This window comes from Oncorhynchus masou, chromosome 13, assembly GCF_036934945.1.
Source record: "Oncorhynchus masou masou isolate Uvic2021 chromosome 13, UVic_Omas_1.1, whole genome shotgun sequence".
Lineage (NCBI taxonomy): Eukaryota > Metazoa > Chordata > Actinopteri > Salmoniformes > Salmonidae > Oncorhynchus > Oncorhynchus masou.
The window spans coordinates 89,726,656-89,741,651 of record NC_088224.1 but is presented as its reverse complement, the minus strand read 5'-3'; the positions used below and the strand labels follow the sequence as shown (position 1 = coordinate 89,741,651).

Sequence of the window (14,996 nt, the reverse complement as noted above, 5' to 3'; positions counted from 1 at the left end):
CTCTAGGGCAACAGTGTCTTGATGGAATTTGTATTCGTGGTCCTGGTGACTGAACCTTTTTTGGAACACCATTATTTTGGTCTTACAGAGATTTACTGTCAGGGCCCAGGTCTGACTGAATCTGTGCATAAGATCTAGGTGCTCCCTCTCCCTCTCTCCCCCCCCTCTCTCTCTCTCCACCTGCCCCTCTACCTCTCCCTCTCTCAGGGTCGTTGTTCCAGGGAGAACTGTAAGTACCTACACCCTCCTCCCCACCTGAAGACCCAGCTGGAGATCAACGGTAGGAACAACCTGATCCAACAGAAGAACATGGCCATGCTGGCACAGCAGATGCAGCTGGCCAACGCCATGATGCCCAGCACACAGCTACAGACTACATGTATGGTGAGAGAGCATGGACGCACGAACACACACACACACACACATTGGATCCAAGCCCCAGCATATGGTGCAATCCCAGTCAACCCAACAGATTCATAGAGATCTGCCATTGCCTTCTGAGAAACGTTGTAGTTTACCACTTTCTTGTCGTCACTCCCTCTTCTCGTCTGTCCTCATCCCTTCTCGTCTGTCCTCGTCCCTTCTCGTCTGTCCTCGTCCCTTCTCGTCTGTCCTCGTCCCTTCTCGTCTGTCCTCATCCCTTCTCGTCTGTCCTCGTCCCTTCTCTTCTGTCCTCGTCCCTTCTCGTCTGTCCTCGTCCCTTCTCTCTGGGTGGGAAAAGAAAGCAGAGAAGGGAGAGGTGCACTAAGTTGTCACAGAGAGGAACTCAGCACTACACACACATACACACACACACACATACACACACATAGAGAGAGACACACACCGTCATCGCTTCATCAGGAGAGGCCCCGTTGAGAAGAAGAGAGGAAGCCATGAAAGAATTTAGAGGATGACAGGAGCAACAGCTTTCACAGTGACAGAAGCACCTACAACTTCCTGTGATTGAGAGGTTAAGAGTAGGACAGAGAGAAGAAGAACAAAGAGAGTAAGGAGAGAGGATGACAGAGTAAGACAGAGAGAAGAAGAACAAAGAGAGTAAGGAGTGAGGATGACAGAGTAAGACAGAGAGGGAAAAGACAGGAAGCAGGAGTTAAGACAAGGTGCTCACTGTTCTGTCTGTCTCTCTCTCTCACCCTCTTTCTCTCTCCTAAACTCTCTCCACTTCTTACTGTCACACCCTCTCCTCCACCTACTTCTCCCCATCTCTCCCTCCTTCCCTCTGTCTCCTCTCAGTGTGGGCGTATGTTTTCATTTCATGCATGGTGCTCAGCTGAGGGTGATGTAATTAAAGCCTATTATAGCCTGGGCCAGAGTGATGATGCTGGTGAGGCTTTAAATTAGAGAGAGAACACTAATGGATGGCTCACGTCACTATGGGTTAGGAGACACCAGGCTACAGTACAGTCTCAGTCTCTATCTGTCCTTCCTTCCTTCCTTCTTTCTTTCTTTCTTTCTTTCTTTCTTTCTTTCTTTCTTTCTTTCTTTCTTTCTTTCTTTCCTTCCTTCCTTCCTCCCTTCCTTCCTTCCTTCCTTCTCTCTCTCTCACGCTCTCTCTCCTTCCTTCTCTCTCTCCTTCTCTCTTTCTCTCTCTCGCTCTCCCTCTCCTCTCACTCTCCTTGTCCCTCTTTCTCTCTCTCTCTCTCTCTCTCTCTCTCGCACATTCCTTCTCTCTCTCTCTCCCCTCTTTCTCTCTCAACCCCCCTCTTTCACTCTCTGTCCCCCTCTAGTTCCCTCTTTCACAGAACTGATGCAGGTCTTTATGACGTTATACATGTGGCCATGTCTTTGACATCCTGTTTGTTATGATACAGCTGATGAAGGCTCGTGTGACATCTCTGTCGTGGCAGGTTGTTGTGTCATCTGACGTTATTCTGGATCGTGACGAACCGCCTCATAGTCCATAACCTCTTAGAGCTAATTCCCTAGTTTTTTCAAGACATACCCAAATCTAACAGCCTGTTGCTCAGGCACAGAACCAAGGATATGCATATTATTGGTACCATTTGAAAGAAAACACTCTGAAGTTTGTGTAAATGTGAATTGAATGTAGAATGTAACACAATATATCTGGTTTAGATAATACAATGAAAAAAAAACATTTTCCTGCCGGGGCAGCAGGGTAGCCTAGTGGTTAGAGCGTTGGACTAGTAACTTGCAAGTTCAAATCCCCGAGCTGACAAGGTACAAATCTGTCATTCTGCCCCTGAACAGGCAGTTAACCCACTGTTACTAGGCCATCATTGAAATTAAGAATTTTTTCTTAACTGACTTGCCTAGTAAAAAAAAATATATTTTTGTATCATCTTTAAAATGAACAAGATAAAACAATATCAGTGAAAAACACAAGAGTGCAACAGTACTACAACAGTATTTTCCACCATAATTTGCAAATAAATTCATAAAAAATCATACAATGTGATTTTCTGGATATTTTTTTTCATTTTGTCTGTCATAGTTGAAGTGTACCTATGATGAAATTACAGGCTGACTAAATACTTTTTTGCCCCACTGTATTTACACACTTTCAATATTTGGAAGACCCTCAGTCCTCTATCAATTCAAATGTATTTATATAGCCCTCCGTACATCAGCTAATATCTCAAAGTGCTGGACAGAAACCCTAAAACCCCAAACAGCAAGCAATACAGGTGTAGAAGCACGGTGGCTCGGAAAAACTCCCTAGAAAGGCCTAGGAAGAAACCTAGAGAGGAACCAGGCTATGAGGGGTGGCCAGTCCTCTTCTGGCTGTGTCGGGTGGAGATTATAACAGAACATGGCTGAGATTTTCAAACGTTCATAGATGACCAGCATGGTCAAATAATAATAATCACAGTAGTTGTAGAGGATGCAACAGGACAGCACCTCAATAGTAAATATGAACAGTTTAGGGTTCCATAGCCGCAGGCAGAACAGTTGAAACTGGAACAGCAGCAAGGCCAGGTGGACTGGGGACAGCAAGGAGGCATCATGCCAGGTAGTCCTGATGCATGGTCCTAGGGCTCAGGTCCTCCGAGAGAGAGAAAGAAAGAGAGAATTAGAGAGAGCATACTTAAATTCACACAGGACACCGGTTAAGACAGGAGAAGTACTCCAGATATAACAAACTGACCCGAGCCCCCCGACACATAAACTACTGCAGCATAAATATTGGAGGCTGAGACAGGAGGGGTCAGGAGACACTGTGGCCCCATCCGATGAGACCCCCGGACAGGGCCAAACAGGAAGGATATAACCCCACCCACTTTGCCAAAACTCTATACAATATTGTGCTGCTGATGCCAGGTGCCATAGCAGTCTCTTTCTGCTGTAAAGCAGAGGGTCACCAAGCATGTGGTGCAGGTGATGGGGACTTCATTTTGCAAAGAACACAGCGACGCCTCCATGCTGTGGCCTTTTGGCCCTGAGGTACATCCATGCCTGCAGAAAAACATTTGGGCAGATGAACACCACTTGTGGCAGGAGCTGGATGAACCAGCTTCAGTGGGGCATGGACACCTTGGCACTGGGGGCTCCCATTCGGAGTCAGTGTCACTGTGAAAGAAAATGTTCAGTTAGAATAATATCACATACGAGTATCAACAGGTATAATAAACAAATATACACAGTGCCTTGCGAAAGTATTCGGCCCCCTTGAACTTTGCTACCATTTGCCACATTTCAGGCTTCAAACATAAAGATATAAAACTGTATTTTTTTGTGAAGAATCAACAACAAGTGGGACACAATCATGAAATGGAACGACATTTATTGGATATTTCAAACTTTTTTAACAAATCAAAAACTGAAAAATTGGGCGTGCAAAATTATTCAGTGTCTTAGACCTGCTGCACCACTCTACTGGCATTAGTCATTCATTAATGATAATCATTACTGTTAACAATGGTCACTCTTTACAGGTAGAATCATGGTCGGTACTAAACGCACACAAACACACAGAGAGCTTGTCAGGACCCGGTTACGAACCTGGGTCTCCAGAGTGAGAAACAGTCACTTAACCAACTGAGCCACGAATAGTCAGCAGAACCCAAAAGATGAAGCAGACACAGCAGTACTTAAGACGGTGTATTTAATAAAGTAAAAAGGAGAAGTCCTTCAATACAAAAAATGGCAAATCCAAAAGGTGGTAGGAATAGCACAAAAAAGCCTCTAGAGATACTCAAAAACAAAAACAGAATTCCACAAGAGCATCCACCGGAATCGACAAGAATACACAGAACACTAGGGCTGGGTGCTAACATACAAACACAGAGCACAGAACTGAGGGAAACTAAGGGTTTAAATACAATCAGGGGAAAACGAGGCACAGGTGCAAATAATAATGGGGAACAAGGGAAAAAACATGAGGTCAAAAAGCACAATGGGGGCATCTAGTGACCAAAACCCGGAACAACCCTGGCCAAATCCTGACAGAGCTAGACCGTAAAGCACACAGACAGAAGTTGTGTGTTTGATGTGTGTTTCAGTAGCTGTGATAATGTTGCTTATAAACACTATTGACCTACGTTTTAGCACCAGGCATCCAGGGGAAAAGTGAGTCTTAAAAAGGGAAAAAGGTGAATGACTCGTCACATCAGCCAATAACTTTCTCCAAGATCAATTACATGCCTGGAAACTGTCTCTCTTGTAATACTCCTCCTATGTAAAGGATGGCCCAGAGGGGTTATGTGCGAGCTTCATCCATTTCTCTCAGTGTGGACTTGGACCACTGTGGCTTGACAGCAGTGATGGACTGAGAACAGAAATCGGCCTGGTTATTTCTAAAACACTGGGCCATGTTTTTACAAGGCCCCTACACCATCCCAATTTTAAACAGCAGTAACACTCACTGGACCCAATCCATGCCGGCTATTTTTACATACCAGGACTGTGAGACAGAGTTTAAGATGACTTTGCTGTCATCTTAGGGTGGTGCCAGTGTTGTCAGACAGGTGTAAGTGGATCGGACCAGGGTGGTGCCAGTGTTCTGGTGTAAGTGGATCGGACCAGGGTGGTGTCAGTGTTCTGGTGTATATGTGTGTTTTTTTGTGTTAGTGTTTCACCAGGGATACTGCAACATGAAAGTCCAATCAGAACCAGTCAAAAGTTTGGACACACCTACTATTGTACTATTTTAACATTGTAGAATAATAGTAAAAACATCACAGCTATGAAAAAAACAAATATGGAAACATGTAGAAACCAAAAAAGTGCTAAACAAATCAAATATATTTTAGATTTTAGATTCTTCAAAGTAGCCACCCTTTGTCTTGATGACAGCTTTACACACTCTTGGCATTTATGGGCAAGGAGCCTGAAACCAAAGCTTTTATGGGTAAGGATTTGGGTTATACATCCTCACTGTTATGCTGAGAGGTAGTTGTTTATTCTCCCCTGTCCTCAGTGACTCTCTCCGCAGGACAAAGGGACAGGATGTAGTTTTATAACCCAACTCTAGCCTGTGGTTGACCAATTAGAACTCCTTGCAATACAACTTGGCCAATGGCCAAATAACAAGTATCCTGTTTCAGGCTCAAAGCCTGAAGACACACCCCTCCCATGTCAAAGACCCATATTCATAATTCATTTCCTATTCCAGATGAGACACTATTTCCATTGATCATTAATTCCCTTTTGACCTTTAGTCCTCCGCATTGTGTATTTATTTTCAAAATATTCATACACTGTTGATAAGCAACTAATTGCTATGGTTACGATTAGGGTTTGGGTAAGGTTAAAAACAAGGTTTAAAAGAAGGGTTAGGGTGAGGGTTAAGGTTAGTGTTAGGATAATGGTTAAGGTTATTGTTAGGGCTAGGGTTAGTAGATAGTTAGTTGAAATGTTGAAATGTTACTGAGCATCTACAGATGGGCTATTCAAATGAAGTGTTACCTTTGTCCTCTAAGACTGGTTGAATATCTCTGACATCTTTTAACACCGATATTGTCTCCTTACAGCCGGTCCCCATGTTCTCAGTGACGCCCAGCCTAGCCTCTAATGCCAGTGCTGCTGTGGCCGCTGCGTTTAACCCTTACCTGGGCCCAGTGTCGCCCGGCCTGATGCCCACTGAGATCATGTCCAGCGCCCCGGTCCTGGTGACCAGTAACCCCAACGTCTCCATGCCCTCTGCTGCTGCTGCCGCTGCACAGAAGCTCATGAGGACAGACAGACTGGAGGTGAGTAGTTAAAATAATCACACATAAACACTGACTCAACCTGCTGTTCTTCTCTGCACTCTAGCACTTAATTTATCAAAAACACAACTCGCACGGTTTTCCAAATTTATATAATCACTGTTATTGAGTGCCAGGCTGGCAACTGGCAGTCAATAAGGATTGAATATCTTTCTCCAAAGTCCATTTTCTATTCTGGGCTTGTGTCTTTTACATTACTAAATGTTACATTATGTATCTAATACACAGCAGTCTGTTACAGTAACTAAATCTCTGTTACCGTAATATATTTATGATGTATCAGTCTGTTACAGTAACTAAATCTCTATTACCGTAATATAGTAATAATTTATCAGTCTGTTACAGTAACTAAATCTCTGTTACCGTAATATAGTAATCATTTATCAGTCTGTTACAGTAACTAAATATCTGTTACCGTAATATAGTAATCATTTATCAGTCTGTTACAGTAACTAAATATCTGTTACCTTAATTTAGTAATAATTTATCAGTCGGTTACAGTAACTAAATATCTGTTACCGTAATTTAGTAATAATTTATCAGTCTGTTACAGTAACTAAACCTCTGTTATCGTAATGTACTCATAAGACTTATTAAGGAAACAGAGGGATGCAAATTAGCATAACTATCGCTTCCCACACATCATTAGCCCTGTCATTATCACTCACACACACACTGACACACACACATACTGGCACACACACACACACACACACACACACACACACACACACACACACACACACACACACACACACACACACTCACACTGACACACTGACACACACACACACACACACACACACACACACACACACACACACACACACACACACACACACACACACACACACACACACACACCAAACACTGGCACACACACACACACATAATGGCACACACCCACACGTACTCACACACTGGCGCAAAACACACACTTATGGTAGTCCATCGTATCCAATGACGACTTCCACTTCTGAGTTAACAGAGAGTCCAATCCGTGATCCACAAACTTTAATGCAGATGGGTCCTGAGTAGTCTGTGTTGGCGGGGGCAGACATGGTTGTCTCCTGAGCTGTTCTGGCTGTCTCTTGTGCTCCTCTCCTCCTCCTACCTCTTTACACCGTTCTGGCAGAGCTGCCTCCAGGTGGAAGTGTTGGCAGCGGAGTCCTCTGGGTCTTGTGCTCCTCTCCTCCTCCTACCTCTTTACACCGTTCTGGCGGAGCTGCCTCCAGGTGGAAGTGTTGGCAGCGGAGTCCTCTGGGTCTTGTGCTCCTCTCCTCCTCCTACCTCTTTACACCGTTCTGGCGGAGCTGCCTCCAGGTGGAAGTGTTGGCAGCGGAGTCCTCTGGGTCTTGTGCTCCTCTCCTCCTCCTACCTCTTTACACCGTTCTGGCAGAGCTGCCTCCAGGTGGAAGTGTTGGCAGCGGAGTCCTCTGGGTCTTGTGCTCCTCTCCTCCTCCTACACCTTGGCCTGCGGTCTGTAGGGGGGGCCAGCTACACCCTGGCCTGCGGTCTGTAGGTGGGGCCAGATACACCTTGGCCTGCGGTCTGTAGGGGGGGACAGCTACACCCTGGCCTGCAGTCTGTAGTGGGGGCCAGCTACACCTTGGCCTGCGGTCTGTAGGGGGGCAGCTACACCCTGGCCTGCGGTCTGTAGGGGGCCAGCTACACCCTGGCCTGCGGTCTGTAGGGGGGGACAGCTACACCCTGGCCTGCAGTCTGTAGTGGGGGCCAGCTACACCTTGGCCTGCGGTCTATAGTAGGGGGGGGCAGCTACACCCTGGCCTGCAGTCTGTAGGGGGGGCCAGCTACACCCTGGCCTGCGGTCTGTAGGGGGGGACAGCTACACCCTGGCCTGCAGTCTGTAGTGGGGGCCAGCTACACCTTGGCCTGCGGTCTATAGTAGGGGGGGGCAGCTACACCCTGGCCTGCAGTCTGTAGGGGGGGACCAGCTACACCTTGGCCTGGGTGACCATGGCCTCCATACTCTTACAGTTGGTGCTGGGTGACCATGGCCTCCATACTCTTACAGTTGGTGCTGGGTGACCATGGCCTCCATACTCTTACAGTTGGTGCTGGGTGACCAGGGCCTCCATACTCTTACAGTTGGTGCTGGGTGACCATGGCCTCCATACTCTTACAGTTGGTGCTGGGTGACCATGGCCTCCATACTCTTACAGTTGGTGCTGGGTGACCATGGCCTCCATACTCTTACAGTTGGTGCTGGGTGACCATGGCCTCCATACTCTTACAGTTGGTGCTGGGTGACCAGGGCCTCCATAATCTTACAGTTGGTGCTGGGTGACCAGGGCCTCCATACTCTTACAGTTGGTGCTGGGTGACCAGGGCCGCCATACTCTTACAGTTGGTGCTGGGTGACCAGGGCCTCCATACTCTTACAGTTGGTGCTGGGTGACCATGGCCTCCATACTCTTACAGTTGGTGCTGGGTGACCAGGGCCTCCATACTCTTACAGTTGGTGCTGGGTGACCATGGCCTCCATACTCTTACAGTTGGTGCTGGGTGACCATGGCCTCCATACTCTTACAGTTGGTGCTGGGTGACCATGGCCTCCATACTCTTACAGTTGGTGCTGGGTGACCATGGCCTCCATACTCTTACAGTTGGTGCTGGGTGACCATGGCCTCCATACTCTTACAGTTGGTGCTGGGTGACCATGGCCTCCATACTCTTACAGTTGGTGCTGGGTGACCAGGGCCTCCATATTCTTACAGTTGGTGCTGGGTGACCAGGGCCTCCATACTCTTACAGTTGGTGCTGGGTGACCAGGGCCTCCATACTCTTACAGTTGGTGCTGGGTGACCAGGGCCTCCATATTCTTACAGTTGGTGCTGGGTGACCAGGGCCTCCATATTCTTACAGTTGGTGCTGGGTGACCAGGGCCTCCATACTCTTACAGTTGGTGCTGGGTGACCAGGGCCTCCATATTCTTACAGTTGGTGCTGGGTGACCAGGGCCTCCATACTCTTACAGTTGGTGCTGGGTGACCAGGGCCTCCATACTCTTACAGTTGGTGCTGGGTGACCAGGGCCTCCATATTCTTACAGTTGGTGCTGGGTGACCATGGCCTCCATACTCTTACAGTTGGTGCTGGGTGACCATGGCCTCCATACTCTTACAGTTGGTGCTGGGTGACCATGGCCTCCATACTCTTACAGTTGGTGCTGGGTGACCAGGGCCTCCATACTCTTACAGTTGGTGCTGTGTGACCATGGCCTCCATACTCTTACAGTTGGTGCTGGGTGACCATGGCCTCCATACTCTTACAGTTGGTGCTGGGTGACCATGGCCTCCATACTCTTACAGTTGGTGCTGGGTGACCAGGGCCTCCATACTCTTACAGTTGGTGCTGGGTGACCAGGGCCTCCATACTCTTACAGTTGGTGCTGGGTGACCAGGGCCTCCATACTCTTACAGTTGGTGCTGGGTGACCATGGCCTCCATACTCTTACAGTTGGTGCTGGGTGACCAGGGCCTCCATACTCTTACAGTTGGTGCTGGGTGACCAGGGCCTCCATACTCTTACAGTTGGTGCTGGGTGACCAGGGCCTCCATACTCTTACAGGTGGTGCTGGGTGACCAGGGCCTCCATACTCTTACAGTTGGTGCTGGGTGACCAGGGCCTCCATACTCTTACAGTTGGTGCTGGGTGACCAGGGCCTCCATACTCTTACAGTTGGTGCTGGGTGACCAGGGCCTCCATACCCCCGCAGTTGGTCTTAGTGAGTATCTCTGTATTTGTCACACTGTTCCGCCAGGTGATTCCCAGGAAGCGCTGCAGGCATCATTAAATAAAATAATGTCACATAAGCTGAATGCAACGGGTGTAGACCGTACAGTGAAATACTCACTTAAAATCCCTTAACCAACAATGCACTTTTAAGAAAAAGAAATATAACAAATAATTTAGAAGCAACAATGAAACAACAGTAGCGAGGCTATGGGGGTTCCGGTACAAAGTCAATGTAAAAAGTCAATGTGTGGGGTAGTTGAGGTAATACGTACAGTTGAAGTCGGAAGTTTTCATTCACCTTAGCTAAATACATTTAAACTCAGTTTATCACAATTCCTGACATTTAATCCATGTAAAATTTCCCTGCCTTAGGTGAGTTAGGATCACCACTTATTTTAAGAATGTGAAATGTCAGAATAATATTAGAGAGAATTATTTATTTCAGCTTACATTTCTTTCATCACATTCTTATTGGGTCAGAAGTTTACATACACGCAATTAGTATTTGGTATTATTGCCTTTAAGTTGTTTTACTTGGGTCAAACGTTTCGGGTAGCCTTCCACAAGTTTCCTACAATAAATTGGGTGAATTTTGGCCCATTCCTCCTGACAGAGTTGGTGTAACTGAGTCAGGTTTGTAGGTCTCCTTGCTCGCACACGCTTTTTCAGTTCTGCCCACATATGTTCTATGGGATTGAGGTCAGGGCTTTGGGATGGCCACTCCAATGCCTTGACTTTGTTGTCCTTAAGCCATGGAATGCTCCAATGTAAACTCAGATTTTCTGATATAAATATGAACTTTATCAAACAAAACATACATGTTTTTTTGTGTAACACGAAGTCCTATCATTTGATGAAGGTTATCAAAGGTTAGTGATTCATTTTATCTCTATCTTTGGCTGGTAAAATTGGCTGTGTATTTTAGTGAGTTGTTGGTGGCCCGACATAATCGGTTGTGGTGCTTTCCCCGTAAATCCTTTTTGAAATCGGACACTGTGGTGGGATTAACAACAAGACGACCTTGAAAACGATATAAAATACATGTATGTCTGGGGAACTTTAATGATGAGATTTCTGTTCTTTTGAATATGGCGCCCTGTAATTATCACTGGTTGTTGTTATATCGCTCCCGGTAACGGGATCTCAGCCATAAGAAGTTAAAGGTCTTACTCACATCAGCTACGAAGAGCATGATCACACAGTCATCTGGAACAGCTAGTGCTCTCATGCATGCAGTGTTGCTTGCCTCGAAGCGAGCATAGAAGTTTTTCAGCTCGTCTGGTAGGCTTGTGTCACTGGGCAGCTCGCAGCTGTAATTCCCTTTATAATCTGTAAGGGTTTGCAAGCCCTGCCCCATCCGACGAGCGCCGGAGTCGGTGTAGTCTAATTCAATCTTAGCCCTGTATTGACACTTTGCCTCTATGATTCGTTGGAGGGCATAGCGGGAATTCTTAAAAGCCTCCAGGTTAGAGTCCTGATCCTTGAAAGCGACAGGTCTACCCTTTAGCTCCATGCAGATTTTGCCTGTAATCCATGGCTTCTCGTTGGGGTATGTACGTAAGGTCACTGTGGGGATAACGTCATCGATGCACTTGTTGATGAAGCCAGTGACTGATGTGGCGTACTCCTCAATGCTGTCGGAAGAATCGCAGGACATATTCCAATCTGTGCTAGCAAAACAGTCCTGTAGTTTAGCATCTGTGTCCTCTGACCACTTCCTTATAGAGTGTTTTTCCCGTCTGGTTGCACTTTTAACATGCTGGTAGAAATTAGGTCAAACACATTTACGTTTTCCTGCATTAAAGTCCCCGGCCACTAGGAGCGTCGCCTCTGGATGATCATTTTCCTGTTTGCTTATGGCCTTTATACAGCTCGTTGAGTGTGGTCTTAGTGCCAGCATCGGTTTGTGGCGCTAAATAGACCACTACCAAAAATGTAGATGAGAAAACTCTCTTTGTAAATAATGTGGTCTACAGCTTCTCATGAGATACTCTACCTCAGGGGAGCAAAATCTTGAGACTTCCTTAATATTAAATTTTGCATACCAGCTGTAGACATAGACACAGACAGCCACCCCTAGTCCTACAGGCAGCTGTTCTATCTTGCCGATTGACCGAAAACCAGCTGTATGTTATTCATGTCGTTGTTCAGCCACGGCTCGGTGAAACATACCTATTACAGTTTTTAATGTTGTGTTGATAGGATATCCTTGATCGGAGCTCATCCATTTTGTTATCCAATGATTGGCTATTAGGACTGATGGTAGAGGGGGTTTACTCATTCGCCTGTGATGTCTCAGAAGGCAGCCCGACCTCCATCCCCTATTTCTCCATATTTTCTTCACGCAAATGATGGGGATGTGGACCCGTTCCTGAGAAAGCCGGAATCGTTACAGAAAAAATCTTCATCCAGTTCGAGGTGAGTAATCGGTGTTCTGATGTCCAGACGCTCTTTTCGGTCAGAAGTGACAGGAGCAGCAACATTATGTACAAAATAAGTTTCAAAAAAACAAGTTACAAACAAAATGAACAAAATAGCACAGCTGGTTACGAGCACGTAAAACGGCAGCCGTCCCCTCCGGCGCCATTCTTTCTTTCTTACTGTATGATACTTGTTATGGTGAAATCAGGTGCAAGAGAGCAGAGTAGAGTAAACAGGCACACTTTTGTTCCATTCAACAATAGGCACAAAAAAATGACATAAGTGCCCAAAAACACAGAACATGAACTATAAAAGTATCGTGCGTGAACATACATTGTTTAACAATGCACACACAAAGACATGATGGGGAACAGATGACTAAATACATGTAGATTGATTGGGGAATGAAAACCAGGTGTGTAGGGAACAAGAGAAAAAACAAATGGATATGTGAAAAATGGAGCGGCGATGGCTAGAAAGCCGGTGAGGTCGATCGCCGAACGAACAAGGAGAGGAGCCGAATTTGGAGGAAGTCGTGACAATACTGAAGTTTAGCCGGTATCATACGGTGATCTGTCCAGCATTCTGCACCCCTCATGGGACGTGTCAGCAGAACGTCTTAGTGTCAACTATGATGTAGTCGATCAGGTGCTATTGTTTGGAGCGTGGGTGCATCGCATGATGATTTATATTTGTTCTTCTGCTGGAACAAGGTGTTTGTGACAATGAGGTCACATAGAGTTGGCAGTCTGCTGCCGTTCTCATTGACCTGGCCAACACCATGCCTACCCAGGACTCCAACTCCACATCCTGTTGTTCTGTCCCACCCTAGTATTGAACTCACCCAGCAGAAATATCTTGTCATTTCTGAGGATACGGTGAATGGCCTCATCTACTGACTGGTAGAAGCAGTCCTTTGCCTCATTTTCAGAAGAGTAGCATAACGCATCTTGGCTAGGGGGATATGGAGAGACATGAGTCTTTTACTTATGCCGACAGGTGTTTCAGTGAGGCTGGGTAGAAAGTGGTTCTTATTTTCCAGTCCCACACCGTGCTGATGTTGTCCACCCGGAGGGTAACCTTTCCAGAAGAAGTTGCAACCTTCTCCCTCCTCTTTCAGGGAACTTTCATCCAGGAACCTGGTCTCATTCAGGGCAGCTATCAAAGCTGTTCTCCAATGGAGTCTGTTGCTATTATCGTCCAAAAGAGGTCTGATGTTTATTTTTTTTCTTTAGCATTTTTCGACCGCTGAGTGGAACTCTGATAGGTGCGGTAGCCTATCCAGGACGGAGTGAACGGGAAATTCTTAGGCTACCTTTTCTAGGCCTCTCCCCAGCTGGGGTTAGCAGTGTGGCTCCTAAATAGGGCTGCTCACTCACACAAGGGTCTGCCAAGGGAAGCTGCCACTCAATTCTCAGCTGCTGCCGACCACAATAGTCCTGTGCCCCTGTAGGAAGGTGAAATTTCAGTGGCAAGAGGGGAAATCCATGATTTCCAGTATCTTCCACAGCTGCAGGAGGCTGCCGAAACCCCAGTCTGTCGGCGTCTGCCTACCGTGCGTCGCCAGCACGCTGCTTTTCTTTCAAGGTGTGCTCCCCTAGCCTTTGTTGTAGCAGACTAACCACCAAGGCAGTGGGACAGTGGTTGATGGCAGCCAGGTGTGCCTGTAAAGGACCATCTCTGGGGCCCACTGCTGCTCCGAGATCCCCTGCCGGTTAGCCTGGAGTTTCAAGAGAACCAGTTAACTTGTAACGCCGCAAGGAGGCCCGACAGGAGTCTTGGTCGTGGAGAGGCTTTGTACCAGCAAGGGGAGACTTGTGCATGAAGCTGCTCCCCAATTCACCACAAGGGCTAGCCGGCGGCAGCGAGCTGTAAGCGAGTGTATGAATGTGTTAGGAATTTTATGAACAATGATTAACAATATCTACATTTTAAATAGAACTATAACTAATTAAACTCTACTTGTTTAATTATATCTGATTAATAAATACCATTCCATACCATGAATCGACTCAACTTAGCTCTGGGATGTTTAGATAAGGCAGTGAGTGTCTCCCTAGGTTTTCCATTATCTAGAACTGTCTGCTGAATAGTGATAGATGAAGAATTCAGAAGTTTAATCTTGATTTAACTGTGTGTCTGGAGTGAGCGAGCGAGGGGGTGGGAATAAACTCTTGAACCTGTTGGGTCCTGGTCGATAGGAGGAAGGACATTTTATAACCTATGACGTCATATGTTGTATATAAACTGTTGTTCGTGGTTTCATGGCAGCGAGCTCCAAGAATAAATACTATTATCTAATTTTGATAAGACTGGTCTCTGTCTATTTTATGCAAATGAGAATCTTGCAAATTCCCATAAAATAGACTAAGTGAATTTATAGGAATTATGAAATTACATTAACAGAATGCAACTGGCATGCAACTAACCTCTACCTACTACTGTACTAGATGCATGCATCCAGAAGTTTCACACACACACACACACACACGCAGACACAGACACACACGAAGACACAGACACACACACACACGCAGACACAGACACACACACGCAGACACACACATACACACACACACACACACGAAGACACAGACACACACAAAGACACACACACACACGCAGACACAGACACACACACACAT

At 46.3% G+C, this 14,996-nt stretch overlaps 1 protein-coding gene across 1 annotated transcript in view; it reads left to right on the top strand.

The window, feature by feature from the left end:
* Nucleotides 1-14,996, top strand: part of LOC135553195 (muscleblind-like protein 1) — a 115,568-nt gene that overhangs the window by 68,807 nt on the left and 31,765 nt on the right. Inside the window, exons 2-4 of the mRNA XM_064985364.1 lie at nucleotides 208-384; nucleotides 4,963-4,971; nucleotides 5,937-6,155. Coding sequence (XP_064841436.1) covers nucleotides 208-384; nucleotides 4,963-4,971; nucleotides 5,937-6,155 — 405 coding nt within the window. The remainder of the gene's footprint in view (nucleotides 1-207; nucleotides 385-4,962; nucleotides 4,972-5,936; nucleotides 6,156-14,996) is intronic.